The sequence below is a fragment of the Malaclemys terrapin genome, chromosome 6 (genome assembly GCF_027887155.1).
Source record: "Malaclemys terrapin pileata isolate rMalTer1 chromosome 6, rMalTer1.hap1, whole genome shotgun sequence".
In the NCBI taxonomy this organism is placed as follows: domain Eukaryota; kingdom Metazoa; phylum Chordata; order Testudines; family Emydidae; genus Malaclemys; species Malaclemys terrapin.
The window spans coordinates 29799796-29817611 of record NC_071510.1 but is presented as its reverse complement, the minus strand read 5'-3'; the positions used below and the strand labels follow the sequence as shown (position 1 = coordinate 29817611).

General features: G+C 36.9%; 1 protein-coding gene across 1 annotated transcript in view; it reads right to left on the bottom strand.

Moving 5' to 3' along the window:
• CNTLN (centlein) overlaps nucleotides 1-17816 on the bottom strand; it is a 277422-nt gene that overhangs the window by 37676 nt on the left and 221930 nt on the right. Inside the window, exon 19 of the mRNA XM_054033059.1 lies at nucleotides 4826-5017. Within this exon, the coding sequence (XP_053889034.1) occupies nucleotides 4826-5017 (192 nt within the window). The remainder of the gene's footprint in view (nucleotides 1-4825; nucleotides 5018-17816) is intronic.

The window sequence follows — 17816 nt, the reverse complement described above, 5'->3', positions numbered from 1 at the left end:
ATTTAAAGTTTTTACACGTCATGTTTTGGGAGGCAACTCACTTTGCTAGTGCATTATGAGAGGCAGCCGCATGTCCAGGAGAAAGAGAGCCCCCAGCACCCGGGTGATGGGCTAGGGAATGACACGCATCAGTAGGAGCAGAGAAAGAGATGCAGCTGCTGAGACACATGGGGGTCAGGGAAAATATACTAATTAAACTGTGACAAGTAGGAGGAATGGTGGATTAAGCCAGATTTCACAGGAGAATTCTGGCAGTTGGGTTGTGGCTCCTGACTGAGAGGTGTCACATTGGATATCACAGGAGATGTATAGATTTCAGGAGGGAAGAAGTCTAGAGGCAGGGGATGAAAGTTGGAGGACCACATCAATTGGAAAGTAAGATGGGCCACATATCCAGGAAGAGATGGAAGGGGCTCAAACTAATGGAACGCTCAGCTGGAGAGAGGGGGTTTATGGCAGAGTAGAGGGTGGTGAGAAGTTTCCAGCAGCCTGACTCCCACTAAAATCAGAACCACAGAATTCGCATTTTGTGCAGCAGGCAAAAGGAATTCTCTGGAACCCTTACCCCCCCCCCCAGCTGAATCCCTGGCCCCTAAATCTCTACTCTAATCCTTACCCTAAATCCTAAAGTTACTGCCTCACCCTTATATCCGAAGTGACTCTGCTCCCCTGCCATAGGGCTCTGTGAGGTCACTTCCTCACCCTGTATCCAGAGCCTATATAATAACAATTAGATTAGTAGAAAACTGGCTTTTCTGGTTTTCCAGTTTTCACCAAAATCAATGGGGTTCAGCCCATTCACACCTAGATAGGCCGTGAAATTTTGGAATTGAATTAATGTGATTTTCAAAAGTTCTCACATACAGACAGAGAAATCCCATCAAGTTGAGCGTAAGGACTCGCTTCGCTTGGCCAATGAAACGTAAGCAAAAGGAGCATCCAACCTTTACCAAAAAAGATTTTGTTTCCTTGAAAATGTTTCTAGCAATACAAACCAGGGAAAAGCAACAGAGAAATGGTCTGACATGGAAACAGAACTGACTCTAGGTATAATGTTATTCAGTATTTTCCATTAGGCATCAATGGATCAAAATAACATTCTTTTGAGTGCTAAATAAGCCATGATAAGTCAGCCATATTGGGGAATGAAAGGAACTGTTTAAGATCCCAAATCTTTAATAGGATGTGTGTGTAGACTTATACATTACGAATAAATATTAGGGCGGTCAATTAATCGCAGTTAACTCATGCGATTAACTCAAAAAAATTAATCGCAATTAAAAAAATTAATTGCAATTTTAATTGCACTGTTAAACAACAGAATATCAATTAAAATTTATTAAATATTTTGGATGTTTTCTACATTTTCAAATATATTGATTTCAATTACAACACAATACAAAATGTACAGAGCTCACTTTATATTATTATTCTTGTTACAAATATTTGCATTATAAAAATGATGAACAAAATAAAGTATTTTTCAATTCACCTCATACAAATACTGTAGTGCAATCTCTATCGTGAAAGTGCAACTTACAATGTAGATTTTTTTTTTTTTACATACTTGCACTCAAATAAAACAATTTAAAACTTTAGAGCCTACAAGTCCACTAGGTCCTACTTCTTGTTCAGGAGATAATGGTGCCCACTTCTTATTTACAATGTCACCAGAAAGTGAGAACAGGCGTTCACATGGCACTTGTGTAGCCAGTATTGCAAGGTATTTACATGCCAGATATGCTAAACATTCATATGCCCCTTTCATGTTTCAGCCACCATTCTAGAGGTCATGCTTCCATGCTGATGACATTCGTTAAAAAAATGATGCGTTAATTAATTTCAGACTGAACTCTTTGGGGGAGAATTGTATGTCTCCGGCTCTGTTTTACGTACATTCTGTCATATATTTCATGTTATAGTAGCCGTGGATGATGACCCAGCACATGTTATTCATTTTAAGAACACTTTCACTGCAGACTTGACAAAACGGAAACAAGATAGCAATGTGAGATTTCTAAAGATAGCTACAGTACTCGACCCAAGGTTTAAGAATCTGAAGTGCCTTCCAAAATCTGAGAGGGACAAGGTGTGGAACATGCTTTCAGAAGTCTTAGAAGAGCAACACTCCAATGCAGAAATTACAGAACCCGAACCACCAAAAAAGAAAATCAACCTTCTGCTGGTGGCATCTGACTCAGATGATGAAAATGAAGATGCGTCGGGCGCACTGCTTTGGATCGTTTTCGAGCAGAACCTATCATCAGCATGTACACATGTCCTCTGGAACGGTGGCTGAAGCATGAAGGGCCATCTGAATCTTTAGCGCATCTGGCACATAAATATCTTGCGATGCTGGCTACAACAGTGCCATACAAATGCCTGTTCTCACTTTCAGGTGATATTGTAAACAAGAAGTGGGCAGCATTATCACCTGCAAATGTAAACAAACTTGTTTGTCTTATTGATTGGCTGAACAAGAAGTAGGACTGAGTGGACTTGTAGGTGCTAAGTTTTACATTGTTTGATATATATTAAAACTAAGGAGTAGAAAAGTAGTACCTCTTTTACTTATCAACTTATCAAGTCCAAAGTTCTGTGTTTTCCCTATAAGAGTCGATAATGGCACTGCAAATGAAAGCTGTAAGGGATACAGATCCCAGCATTATTTTTAGGGTGAATGCTACAGGAGAAATTCTGAACTCAGAATCTAATAGTAAAAAAAAACCCACCAAAAATGATTTACGTATTATTTGTAATCTGTACCTTTATATGTATAATATAAAACATTTATATCATACAACTGAACTTTACACACACAGGACTAAATCCTCAATCAGTTCTTAATGAGTTCTTACTCAAGGAAAACTTCCATTAAAATCAACGAGAGTTTTGCTTGAACTAAATACTTGATAAATACTGAATAAGGTTTTGGCCAACAGATATAATAAATAATAGTAATAATAATACCTTACATGTATGTCGTTTCCTACACTGAAGATCTTGCACTCTAAATGCAGACACTTAATGCTTTGGGGTCTGAGTTTTTCACGTATTTAATTTTACTTTAAAAAATTAGAACACTTTTAAAGATACATTGAAAACTGATTTAATATCTTTGATACTAGGCTTCCATACAGCTGGTGTCAAATATTTTTATTCAATAGTGCAATATTCTCTGTCTGAAGGACCAAGAAATAACTTTGGTCCAAATATTTTATAGTTTCTACATGGCAAATGGAATATTTTGGAATACTAGGTTCATCAACATGCATGTTTCTTTCTTTGATGAGATGTTGGGCTGGGAGAAAAACAAATGTCCAGCATCCCACAAATGAAGATTACAAGATCTCAGTTTTTCATTTCTTTAAAGCCCCTGCACCCACAGAGGTCATGACCAGTAGGCTTCTGGTTGAAGATGACAATCAAACATAAGGATCAAGTCAAGTCTGCTCCCACATTAGCTGGAGAGGTTACTACTAAGTCAACAGGTAGTAGTGGATTAAGACTAAATTGGGCTCAGAGCCAATACTCTGAAACACAAGAGCTACCCACAAACCAAAGGTCCCTACCCCTCCAACTTGCTCGCAAGCTTGTAGCAGTCCTAGCTATATGCCTTGCCAATGCTACCCCCTGCTTCTGTCTCCTCTCCAGCAATGGGCTTACCCTCACTGTTCCTTGCCTCCAGATTTTATGGATCCATGGTCCTCAGCCCAAATCTACAGATCCTGCTTTAATCCACCCCTAAATATAAGAACTCCTTTCCCAATCTGAGAGTTGTACCTGTGCCGGCATCTCAGCTTGTGCTCCCCTGGGTAACTAGGACTAACTTTCTTTTAAGAGAAACAGTTTTCAGATTACCAAAAGTTGTATTTCTTTTATCTAGCCATTTCTAACATAAACATATCAGTGTGTGTGTGTGCGCGCATGTGTGTGTGTGTGTGTATTTATATATAAAAAACACCTTACTAAAACAAAACTCTCCACTGCTCAGACTTCTCCCTATGGAGAGAGGCAGAGAGAACAAACAATATGTGACAGATGTTAATCACATCACTTCATGCTCCATGGGAAAGTGCTATACTATGTTTATGAGCATGTTATAAGAGTCTATATAGAGCAGAACAAGATAACCTGAGATTCAAAAATCAGATTATTAACTAGTTATATTTTTTCTTGTTACCTATTCCTTGCCTATTTTTGTCCCTTACCCATTCATCCAATCCTAGCATGCCCATCACCATGATATCTGGTCATCAACTAAATAATTAAATTTAAATTAATTCTTAAAAATAAACTCTCCCCCCTTCTTCATTATTTGCTAGTCATATATGCAAGGATCTTTTTTTAAATTACTGTGCAACTGTTGGGTTATTTAGTCATTAGCATTATTGTTGTTAACTACCACCAGAAATGCAATAAAAATAAGGGACTAGTTCCCTTTGAAGATAACAGTAATAGTGATTTATAGATAAGAAGACAGAAAGTCTTCACAACCAGCACACTTCAATCTTACCCTAGTCACTAATGATCAGCTCTTTCTCACACAAAGCCTGAAATAACAATTTCCCTCTAATAATATAGTTCCATTGCACTTTCAACAAGCTTTCATCTTGGCCTGCTTTGTCTGTAAAAGATCCTTTCACTGCAAGATTCACTCATTTGGTTATGTCTACCATCTAATAACAAAGATTATCTGACACTTAAATTCCTAGTTATGGGCTAGCCTATGGCAAATTGTACCTTTTTACATCTTTGAGACCGAGCAAATGAAATAATCCTACATTAAGAGTTATCCTGTTAGCTGACTAATCTGTTCTCTCACCTTCAGTTTGCAATACAGCTGCTTCATCTCCAAATCTGTGTTCTTTGAAGAAGTAGGTGGTATGACTTCAATTTGGTTAGAAGTCACAGGAGACAGACCCTCTTTCAACCTGGTAGCTTGGGCCAGATGCTCTAATTTTCCTTGTAAATCTTCTCTCTCTCGTTGCAACTCAGCCAGATCGGAGGTCAATGTCTGTTTTCCAAATAAAAGTAAAAATAGTCACAGTTACATTCAAAAATTATTTGTTTCTGCTTGATCACAAGAGGATGTACATTAGAAAAATAAACAACAGACTCATACATTATCTTTACTCTACATTACATATTAGTTGGCTGAATTCACTGGTCCAGACAGTAGAAAAATCAAATCTGGCAGTAAAGAGAAGTAACCTAATACAGAAAGTCACACATGAAACCTTACAGTTTGATTGCATATATTGATATTTGTCTCAGGACAGGAAACAAAAGTTATAGGAAGCTGTATAGTAACAGTGGTTACTGCTAAAAAAAATGTTTACCCACAGGGCTGTCTGATTCTACAATTATTTCCTGTACTAAGTATCAGGAAATACCAAGCTATCTCAGATATCACCCTGTGGTAAGGATGGCTAAATGTCAATTTTGTTTTAATGGTGACTATTGTAAGCTTACTTGAATGTTCTGTTGACAACTGCTGTAAAACATACATCCTTTTCTTGGCTTTTGTTTTGATATTTGTAGGGCTTGTAGAGGTTAAAGCAAAATGGACCAGCTGCACTAAATATCTTCTGGTTGGCTGGTCTTTACTCATGTTGTGTTATTCCTTCCTTTTCACATATATGCACCATAGCCAGAGAGCCACGTATTCCATAACCTTGACTCTAGGGCTGATGTACTTAACTGGTAAAAGCCAAGCTGGAGCAGGACAGCATAACAGATGTTAGTTGTTTATTCCACTGGGTAGGTCTTACCACCCTATACTGCAGCCAAAATGCTTCTCATTTAGCAACATAAATGTTAAGTTCAATTAGCAGACGAGGCTTGTTAGGGATTTAGTTCAAATAAATAGCATGCAAACTATCTCAGTCTTACAGTGCTTGATTGACAACTGACAAAGCCCATTTAATCAGTGAATTATAATATCACAGTACTAATTAAATATGTAATTTTAGAAATAAAAATATTTAGAAATAAAAATATTCTCCTATTCTAAAGAATACACAATTAATGTTATTCTGTGAACAGGGCACCTGGAATAATCTTTATGCCAGTGCTTATCTTTCACCAGTCTGTAGTCAGCAGAAAGCCACCAACCTTTAATGGCATAACAACTTTCTGCTACTTAAGAGGGTAACTACAGTACTATTTTATTATTCCAAAGAAGCTTATAATATGGTAGTTTAACATAAGGAACAACTAGACAAAATGATATTGAAATTTCTCATAGGGGGAAAAAAATCTCCTGTGTGAAGAATCCCAATTCGAAATTGGAAAAGATACTACAGCTTTTAAATGGCAAATGTGTAGTTGATTACATGTTGGTATGTAAAATAATTGGTAAACCTAGGTACAAGCTATTGTTCATATTTCAAAGGATGCTAGTACTGATATTAAAAGCAGAATTCTACATTGTTCAAAGTTATGCGCAAAATAAATGCTCCTTAAAATATGAACACTATACGTACATACACATACTTAAATCACTTGAAGATCTGTGATGAAAAATATATCCAGGAAAAAAAGGAAAAAAAACACGCTTTCATGAACATATTTATGTTAATTACAGACAGCATGGGGAAGTTTGCACATTTTCAATGAGATTAAAAAATATTTATAGATACAACAAAATACAGTCTAATTTTTGAACCCAAATACTGATACCATTTCTGCACTCACATACACTTATTAAAGCCAGTGGGAATTGTGCATATATATCGGAGATCAGGACCACTGCTGGCAAAAGGCTTAATCTTTCCATTTCTTTATGAGTTTGCTGTAATTTCATTACTTAACCACAGACCAACCGTACTAAGGTAACTTTTGACTGGAACTCTTTAATCTGTTATGTTATTCCCACCTCTCAAAATCCACAGGACTTAAAATGAGAAAATCATGTGGGTAGAGGATTCAAAGTGAAGGATACTTAAACAAACAAACAAACAACAACAACCCCAACCTAACAACAACAAAAAACAGCAGCACTTCAGGAAGCTGCAGATGTTAATTTATCCAACATATGCAATGCTGCTGTACCCAGATTGTCATGGTTTGATGTTTCTATTGTAAATTACTCAAAGATAAAAGTGGAAAATGACTACGTTTGTGAGGAACAGATAGCTCTATGTTTGTGCTGTCTAACATCATGGGGTTTTAGCCTGGGACTCAATGAGATTCCTCACCTGCCCCCCCCACCCAGGACTGATAGTGTAGGCAAAACCATCAGAGCCCAAGTGTCATGGTCACAGTAGTCACAGTCATGAACGTGGTATCAAATAGATTAAAGGAGCAATAGGGGGATGGATCTTCCCAAGACTGGCTGCAAGGCAACAACTTGAATTCTTGACCCTAGTTTTTGGAATTTACTTGAACTAGGAAATAGACACTTTTCCATCTTTAAAAGACATTCAAACATTAAATGTAAGAGAGAAACCAGGTATGTGCAGAGGGGAAGAGGGGGAGGGGAGTGTCCAAGGAGCAGACAAGCAGAAAACCTACATTTCCCATTGTGGACAGACAGGGATGTCCCTTGCAATCAGTGACTGCTGAGAGGTATGTCTGCACTACATCCCGGATCAACATTCAGGCAAATGTAGTGCAGTTGTAGCCATGTTGGTTCCAGGAAATTAGAGAGACATGGTGGGTGACGTAATATCTTTCATTGGACCAACTTCTGTTGTGAGAGAGACAAGCTTTCGAGCCACACAGACCTGAAGAAGAGCTCTTTGTTACTTACCTTAAGTTAATCACTTTGATTTTTTTTTTCCCTTCCAGCAATAAGTTTCAGGTTGTTGAGCTGCTGCTGTTTTTTAAAACACTTTCTTTTTGGCCCTCCTAACATGCAGCCAAATCCTGAGTGACAGACTTGCTCCATGGGAACAAGTCATGGGGCTGAGCAGTGAAATTTTCAATCCCAACTAGACCAGGTGTTTTTAAATTCATGCTGCAGGTGCTACGCCTATTCATAGTGACCACAGTCTGCTGCAGCCCCTAGAAGACGTTTACAGATTCACTGTGCACACACTTATCCTAACCCCCCTGTGCCTGGTATATCCACAGAGCTCTGTTCCATGGTGCACAGAAGAGTAAGTGGTGAAATCGTGGCTTTATTGAAATCAATGGCAAAATTCCCATTTGATTTCAATGGGGCCAGGATTTCACCCAAGATGTCTCTCTGTGCAAGCTCTCCACTACTTGGCCCCCTGCTTGGTAATTCTGCTACGTTTGGCCACTATACAGAGAACTGCACGATTGCACTGTCATTACTTTGCATATGGCAGACTAAATTCCTTGGGACAAGGAACCTCTATGACTGTACAGCCTAACTGAGCTGCTTTAATATCAATATGAAACTGCAACAATAGGCCTCTGCTGTAGGTAACTATTTAGTGTTTGTTGTTGTACTCTTAATACTATGATGTACACGACCTCTAAATTTTATATTCACAATATAGATTGTGTAGAATTTATATCTGCAGTATCAAATTATTTTACAAACTTTTTCACCCTATGTTATAACCTGTTTCGTTAGGATGATTCAACTGTAAATAAATCAGTATATAACAGTGCTCAGACATTTTATAAAGAGCAAATGGTGTTAGATTTAAATAACATTTCTTGCTATTACAAAACCCTCTAATCTTGGCAGCCAAAAGAAATTCAGAGAGTGCAGAGGGATGACTTTTTCAGAAACTAGGAGCAAACTGACTTCTGGCTTTCTGAGAAATCTTATATTGAGGGTGAGAGGAGATGGGAATTGATTTGTAGATTTATATTGCAGTATATTTTTTAATACTGCATAGCTCTCACATCCAGTTACCTTTTAAAATACAACATTGCTTTGTTTTTCCTGTATTTTTTAAAGCATGCTGTTATTCTCCTGCAATTTTAACTCTATTGTAGAGGAAACTTGTAAGAACAACAGTATTTCGGTCACATACAGTTCTTGTGAATATACAGTTTCAAATAATAACTGCATATAAAAAATAAAAGTCTATGACTAATACTGTAGTGAATATCTTTATAGTACTTTACAGTACTTCGGTGATATTCCCCTTTACAAAAATCTAATAGTTTCTATTTAACTTTTCAGGCAAGGTTTTTAAAGTAAGTTTCTCTAATTGTAAACCCATTTTTCCTCTCATGAATAGACTCAATATCTTTTTATTGATGGGGAATAAAAAATAAAGGTAAAATGAAGACCGATAACATCAGACATCTATAAATATGAAAACAATATATAAAAATATCCAACTGGAAAAGTAATCATGTTCCATTCATGGCATCTGATCACATATAATTTTTTAGAAACAAGAAAAGTACAACCACTTAAACTTTTAAGCCCCTGAGGAAATTTTCCTTGTGGAACTAGTTTGCCCTCAACAAACTCCATGAACACAGACAGAAAATTAGAAATAAAGTCTTTGATAACTTGATGTCCCATCTCTAAGCTGGACCAAAAACTGTAAAAAGGTAAAAAGTTCTAAAATGTAGACCTTATTAGTCATTTATTTAATATAGACTTTTTTGAATTTTTAGTAAGAACTACCAGATCACTCATTTATAAACTACTTTCAGGCAAATGCAGTTATCAGCAGCCTACACTATGTTTCACAAAATGTCAAGTAAATGAAGGTAATATAGAGGACTTTTTACCAGTGCTTTAGCGAGTTGTTAGACTTCAGTAGCCTTTAGAGACCATTAAGTACTCTTTGGCTAATTGGCCAATGGTAGATTAATCCTCTTTTTATTCTAGCAGCACTATTTTAACACCCCTTGCACTCTGTCAGTGTAGTATCTGAATGACAAAATAATATTGTGCATGAATAATAAGCAGAAAAGTTAAATTAACATTTCATGTTTCATATGCCATACCTATGTGTCAGAAAAAAACTCTTTTTAAACCACTGACATTCAACTTTTTAAAACTATCTGATGTTGACATCTTACTGAGGTGAATCTTCCTAATTACTGCTAATCGTCTATCAAGAAAAAAAATCTTTCCTTGAAGTGCAGTTGTCTGGTATAGATGAACACAGCTCCAATGTGCATAGTAAAGACAGGCATGACACTTGAGGTATGCTACATTATTATGAGGTCATACTAAATATGGTTTGCAATTAATAAAGCAGCTTTTAAGGATGTTTGAGGCACTGAAAATGCCAATCTTTCATGAAGAGCTTAAATTAGATCCCAGTAGAGAAATATAGATATCAGCTTATGGATAACAGATATGGCTCTTTCCCAATGTATTTTATTAATGCAAAAATATTTGTCCTATTGATAGTTGGGTAGTAGTATTGTTTCAGTTCAAACATCTTATAAATGCAGTTTACATATTGGTGATTATAGATCATCTTTTATCTATATAAAATACAACTTCAATGAGAGTTGGCAAATACTGCAATGATGAAGAATCAACATTGTTTTCAAAATCTTTGCATTTTTGATAATTCCTTTAAATAATGAGCTGAATACAAACAGATTTTTATTCTGCCTACTTTGAAAATGAAGGAGTTTTACCTGCAATTCTGTTGTTATATGGATTTGTTATTGCATCAAAATATTTCAACAGAAAGGCAAACACTTAGAACACCTCATAATATAAAAACCTCCGATATTTGACTTTTTTGGACCTTCTCCCATATGAATAATTCTTTACTGAACTGGAAAGGGCTGTAGAATTTTTGAATTGTAAAATTCACTTCATTTTACTCTTTGTCAACACACAAATATGATTGGAAAAATACAATTAGTTTTATAATCATAATATTCCTCCACAGACAACAACTGTGCCAAATTTGGTGGTTTTAGTTTGCAGAGATTCATACAAACCTTTTCTTATAATTTATCTTGTGTTCCCAACCCACCAAAGTTTCACTCTGAGTTTTGCCCATAAGAAAATACTGTATATTAGGTTCCAAAACTGTCCTAAACACTTAAGGCCACCATCTTGTATTGGGATTCATGCAGGTGCAGCAGTCCATCCATGTGGATTCCAATGCAAGATCAGGGCATTAGCCAGGTGTATAACTTTAATTACATGAGTAGTACTACTGAGATCAATAGGACTACTGCATGAATAAAGTTATATATATTCTTAAGTGTTTGTAGGATTTGGGCCTCAGATACTGTACAGGCAAACAGCATTGTATAGTTGTATAGGGTTTTGCCTAGAACTATTAAACTCCTCCAAATACATAACCAGTAAAAATTGTTAAAATTTTAAAAAGAAATAAAAAACATTTCTGAATTAAAATTAAATTTTACCGTCTTTTATATATTCATAAGAATTTTAAGCAATTTGAATTACTTATATCCACAGACACAGTATAATTCAAAGCAACAATGCATCCATAAATGCTTAATGATTCTAAAAGGCACATTTTCAAACATTAGGTGCATGATATTGCAGGCTTACATTTGAGAACATGAACTGAACACAAATCAGATGTTTGTACATGACCAGTTACATGCCTAAGTGCAGACATGTATGCAAATACATGATATTTACATACACGTTGGGTATTTGTGCACAGAAGCTACATTTCACACTTAGGCCTTGGCTACACTCATGGCAGCGCTGTGAAGCGTGAGTGTAGTCGCGCCGCCAGTGCTGTGAGAGCTCTCTCCACCTCTCCGAGGGGAATAGCTTGCAGCGCTGCGAGCGAGTTTGCAGCGCTGCAGGTGCTGATTACACTGGTGCTTTACAGCGCTGCACTCGCTGTGCTCAGGGGGGGTGTTTTTTCACACCCCTGAGCGCAGCAAGTGCAGCGCTGTGAATTGCCAGTGTAGCCAAGGCCTTAACATTGAAAATTTGGCCCTAAACATCCACACATCTGTATACACTAAAGTGCAGTGTATGTAAGGTACTGAATACATGTGCTTTCTCGTAAATTGGAACCAGAATTCAAGTACACCTCTACCCCAATATAATGCGACCCGATATAATACGGATTCGGATATAAATCAGTAAAGCAGTGCTCCGGGGGAGGGACAGGGGACTGCACGCTCCGGTGGATCAAAGCAAGTTCGATATAATGCGGTTTCACCTATAACGGGGTAAGATTTTTTGGCTCCCGAGGACAGCATTATATCGATGTAGAGGTGTACATGATGTTTGCTATATAGAAAAAAGTGGAATTAGGCATTATTTCTCTTATTTACACCAAATGCTGCAGGGAAGGGCAAGCTCACAAAGTTGGAAACTAGAATGTTTCAGTTTGGGTCAGTGATAATGTTTGCCATATCCTCCTACTTAATCTTACCACATCTAAGCACTGCAAATGAACTACTTACATGAGAGCCAGTCGGGGAATTTCTCAATCCCTACAACTCATTACAAATTTAACAGCAGCAATACTAAGTATTCATATGTTTCAGATAACACATACAAATTTGCTGCACTAAAACTCATAGGGGTGCAAAAATTAATAATGCTTCCATCTGTTTTCAGTATAGCTCACATAAACTACATAGCAACTAAAATGAAAAGATTATTTTAAAAAGGTTTTTTTTAAATTTTGATTTCACTAAAATAATCTCATGTATTTTTATTTCCAAAGCGTAGAGCGTTGTATCTTCCTGAATGGAAGTGTGTATATTTTTAAAGGATATACCAACAAGGAGGAACCAAAGTAGATGGATATACTAAAAATTCAGTCTGACAAGTAACTCATACGCTATCTAGTTCAAGGAGAGTGAACCATTTTTGCTAGAATGTCTTTCAGACTCAATCTGAGTGGGTACTGCTTTAAAATGCTACCATATCTCCTTCACACTAACCACACCTTTGCTTTTTTTTCTGTTCACCTTGACTTGTCCCCTTCTCCCTCTGCCTTGCAACGTCTCTAGACTCAACACCCCAATCCCTTCTTGGTTCACATCCCACATGTCCTCTCTTCTCATATACCAATTATGTACTATAACTCTTCGCTCCTTATCTGCACACAAACTTCACTAGGTTCACGAATGGTGCATGTTGTATCAGGTACTTGGTCATGCTGGCCGTTGTCCTACGGCGCCAGTTCAGCTGGCTCCATCACTACCAATCTATGAAAGTCAACTCAGGGGAGGAGGGATGTACTACACCAGCAGGTGTTATTTTGAGCATATAAATATACAGACAGTCATAAACGGTCTAGCAATAGTAGAGCAGTGTAGGTAGAACACTTTGAAAATGTATCTGACACCTTCTACCTAGAGAATGAACGGTAGATTTGAAAAAAAAGAATGAGAGTAGGGGCTCCGCGAGTGAGGTCCAGTGTAATGTCCAGTCCCTTGAGCCAACCTGTAACTGCTGGAAAAGAGTACAGTTCAGAGTACTGTCCCTGTACCCTGTTTCGGGGCTCCATCTTAAATGTTTGTAGATATCTGAAACTGAAGTTCCTCCCCATTCTAATAACTGGAAGAGAGAAGATGCTTTGTGTCTCTACTTCTTGCTTAACAATCTCTTGCCTGCTGTGAAGGGAAGAGTCAACTGCTCTCCCACTCCCCACCTCTCTTTTTTGGACCTTCTCCCAGATGAATAGTTTTAGTGCAAGCTGAACTAAGGTTGCACAAGCAATTTTCTTTTCACAAAGTTTTCTTGAACATTATTAAACATATTGGACACCCCTTTCCTTGGAAGCTTATGCCAGCTAACCTAAATCTCCCTTGCTGCAGATTAAGATCATTACTTCTATCCTATCTTCAGTGGATATGCAGAACAAACTATCACTATCCTTTTTAAAATAGCCCTTACCATATTTGAAGACTTATCAAGTCCCCCCTCACTCTTCAAGACTAAACACGCACCATTTTTTTCCATCTACCTCATAGGTCAGCTTTTCTAAAACTTTTATCATTTTTGCTGCTCTCCTCTGGACTCTCTCCAATGTGTCCACATCTTTCTTAAATGTGACACCCAGAACTGGACCCAATACTCCTGCTGAGACCTCACCAGTGCTGAGTAAAGCAGGACAATTTCTTCCCATAAGACATTCCTAATAATACATCCCAGAATGGTATTAGTCTTTTTTGGAACTGCATCACATTATTGGCTCATATACAGTTTGTGATCCCTTATGCCCCCCAGATCTTTTTCTGTAGTACTATTGCCTAGCCAGTTGTTCCCCATTTTATAGTTGTACATTTGATTTTTCCTTCCTAAGTGTGGCACTTGTATTTATTGAAGTTCATATTGTGGATTTCGGATCAGTCTTCCAATTTGTCAAGATAATTTTGAATTCTAATCCTGTCTTCCAAAGTGCTTGCAACCCCATCCAGTTTGGTGTCATCTGCAAATTTTATAAGCATATTCTTGACTCCATCATCCAAGCCATTAATGAAAATGTTGACTAGTATTAGAACCAGGACGGACCTCTGCGGGACCCAGTAGATACTTGCTCCCATTTTGACAGCAAACTATTGATAACTACTGTTTGAATACAGACATACAACCAGTGATGCACCCACTTTAAATTAATTTAATCTAGACCGTTTCCCTAGTGTACATATTTGTTTGTTTCTGTTTTGCACCATCTTTTTAAGTAACGTTAAAGTGAAATTTTTAAAAAATGACAAGAGACAGGGAAATGAATACACTGCAAAATCAGCATGCAAATTTTCAGGGGTATCTCAGAAATAATAATATTTAATGTAAGTATCTTTTTAAAATTTGTGAATGTGGGACTGAAAGTCTAATGATATAATCTTAGTGAACTAAAATACGATTTATCAATACACCTGAAAAATGTATTTGATAATTCTATTAGGGAATTTTGTATCTATTTTTCTTTGTATTATTTCAAAGTTTAGAAATAAGCTTTATAAATTTAATCTTTTAAAAGGAAAGTACAGGCAAACTTAGCAAAGGCAGATTTTTCTTGATGATCAAACTTGTTGAAACACTAAACTAATGCAGCTAGAAAGTGAAAACGATTTGTCTGCTGCTGTTTATTGTACCTTCGTTAATAATTTCACTAGTTTAGTAACAGAAGCCATAGTATATACTTCTCACATAACAGTACTAGTTATTTTTCAGGATAATTCTAGCTTAAAATTTTTTGGAATAGATTTACTTTGAAAAGCTTTACAGATCAATAAATCCCATATTACATAAACCTACTCATGGTTTTTTTTAAAAAAAGTTTTACTGAGAAAATTGTTTACCTGAAATTTGATTTACCATTTTTGTTAGCAAAATATCAGCTTAGGTAAAAAAAAAATACTAAATAATTTAGTTTATATTGAAACAGAGGTAATAAACATTTTAAACACATGTACAGTATTGGTATTTTTGGGCAGTACTATCAGGAGATCAAAGTCACAAGGTTTTGTGACCACGGTGAATGATGAGATTTTAAAACACACACATCCCTTGGTGGGTGAACTGAGGTAAGGAAGAAAAGTCCTATCGGGAATATAAGCAGATTCTTTTAGTCTATGATGTATGAAAACCATCAATTTGTTACAAATAAAACAGAAATTATTGACTGATGTTGTTCAGATCACATTTACTGACTTAAAATATTCTGGTCCCAAGTGACTCTGTAAACAGAGAATAAAAAGAGTATGACTTTATTGTACAGGGTGTACTAAGTGATAATCATACTTTCCTTCAATGTCTAATATAAAACACAGACATTGTGTTAACAAATATCACTTGGCTGAGCTAGAAGATAGGACATAGGAATAAGACAGTCACGTCCAATTCCACATGGATTATCAGTTCAGATCCTGGTTTTTACACAGTTTACCTTATGAACATGATCCGAGTGACATTTCACAAATTCCTGGATAAATGTTGCTACACTCTGCCAGCAGAGAGACAGGCTGTGTCATGCACAGATCAATAATAGCACTGTGTTTCATCAGCCTCAAAATCAAAAGTGCTTCATCTGGCAAAAGCCATGGCCCTTGAGGATCTGACATATATAAACTGAATACCCTACACGGGATGTCTACTACACAAGCTGCCAGGGTAAAGTAAAGACAACTCTGGAGATACACAATGAAGAATAATAAAAAGAGGAGTTTTTAACTCTGTTAGTACTAGAGGCGTGAACAGAGATCACAAAAACTAGCTGCTGAATAATGGAAATGAGGCTATTTAAAATTCTACAGCTCTTGACAGAAAAAATGGAATCAGGACAATTCAACACGTACATCCTTTTGAAGAATTTACTATAAAATGCAAATACATTTAAATTGTATACAAATGTTTATACATATTACAATACTTCTATAATGAGAATAAACTATATTTAATACTCTTTGCAAAATCACCTATTTTAAAAATTCAGCAGAACAGTTTTCTCTTCTTAGGAGAAACTCCTCAAAGAAAGTGGTATTGGGACCCAATCGCATCAAATATTTCCTGCAGGCTCAGGCCTTCACTCAGAATGTGATTTTAAGAACAGTGAGCTGAGTTATATTTCTTTCTTAATGCAGGTAGAATGTTTCTAGTTTTCCTCCGTTTTCTGAATTTTATTTCTCAGCCACAGATTTTGTAAAATTTATTGTCACTGAACCCTTGAACTCAGTGAAGCTACTCTGGATTTACTCTGGCACAAGTGAAATTATCATTTGTCTCACTGTCTCTGTCCAAACACCTAGTTTGTTTATTGTGCCACACCAAAAGTTTCATGTATTTTTTTTCACTGTTGGCAAGGAATGCTTTTAAAAATAATTGCAGGAAGCCAAACTCTTCAAAATTGGGACCATTGTCAAGCTGTCAGCCTAACAAGGTCAAGTCTCTCTCTATGCCTGTATTTCAACTGAAAACAGTTTTCTCTTCAGAATAAATATTTCACTGTTATCAAAGCTTTAATTCCTATTTAGCTTGGAAGTTTTTCTCGCAAATTAATTTGGGCAACAAGAAAAAATGTGAAAGACCAAAAATAGCTATTAAAAATATGTTACAAATTAATTGTAATGAAAAGTTGAACAAGGGGCCCAGTGAAATAAAAGACTAATGTAAGACCTAGCACCTCGCATTAGACCATTTTCAGTTTGCGGAAGTAACTCCATCCAGGATCTCTCTTGCTTGAAGTGGTAACATCAATAGCCAAGACTAAATTCAAAGTCATGTTCATCTCACCTCTGAATATCAATCTCCTCCCAATAACAAATGCTCTGTGGTTAATTACTCCACATTTCTCTCCCAGCTCTGACTTCCTCTCCCCGACTGATTTTGCCTTCTCTGACTTAAACTTCTTTGGTAACTTCAATGCAAATATTGATTCCCTTGACTCTATCCTAATCTATCACCCTTGATTCCTCTATCATCTCTCCCAACCATACCTGTAGGGCCGGCTCCAGCATTTCTGCCGCCCAAAGCAAAAAAAAAAAAAAAAAAAAAAAACCCGCGATCACGATCGGCGGCAGCAATTGGAAAAAAAAAAAAAGCCGCGATTGGCGGTGGCAGTTCAGCGGCAGATCCTTCGCTCCTACAGGGAGTGAGGGACCTGCCGCCCCCGAATTGCCACAGGTGCCGCCCCTCTCCCTTGGCCGCTCCAAGCACCTGCTTGTTAAGCTGGTGCCTGGAGCCGGCCCTGCATACCTGTATTTATTTCCTCAATCTAATCAGCAGTAATATCCCTTTCCTCTTTTCTATTCCACTTATAACCTCACCAATACTGACCAGTTCCTGCTTACATTTTAGCAATCTATCCACCAACTCACAAACGAAAAAAAATAATTTGATCTTAGTCATTTTTCTGCTGTCCTCCCACCCCTGCCCTCTCAACACCTTGTAACACTTATTCTCCTTTAACTAATTTGCCCCATACTGCTTGCTGCATCTCAAATATATA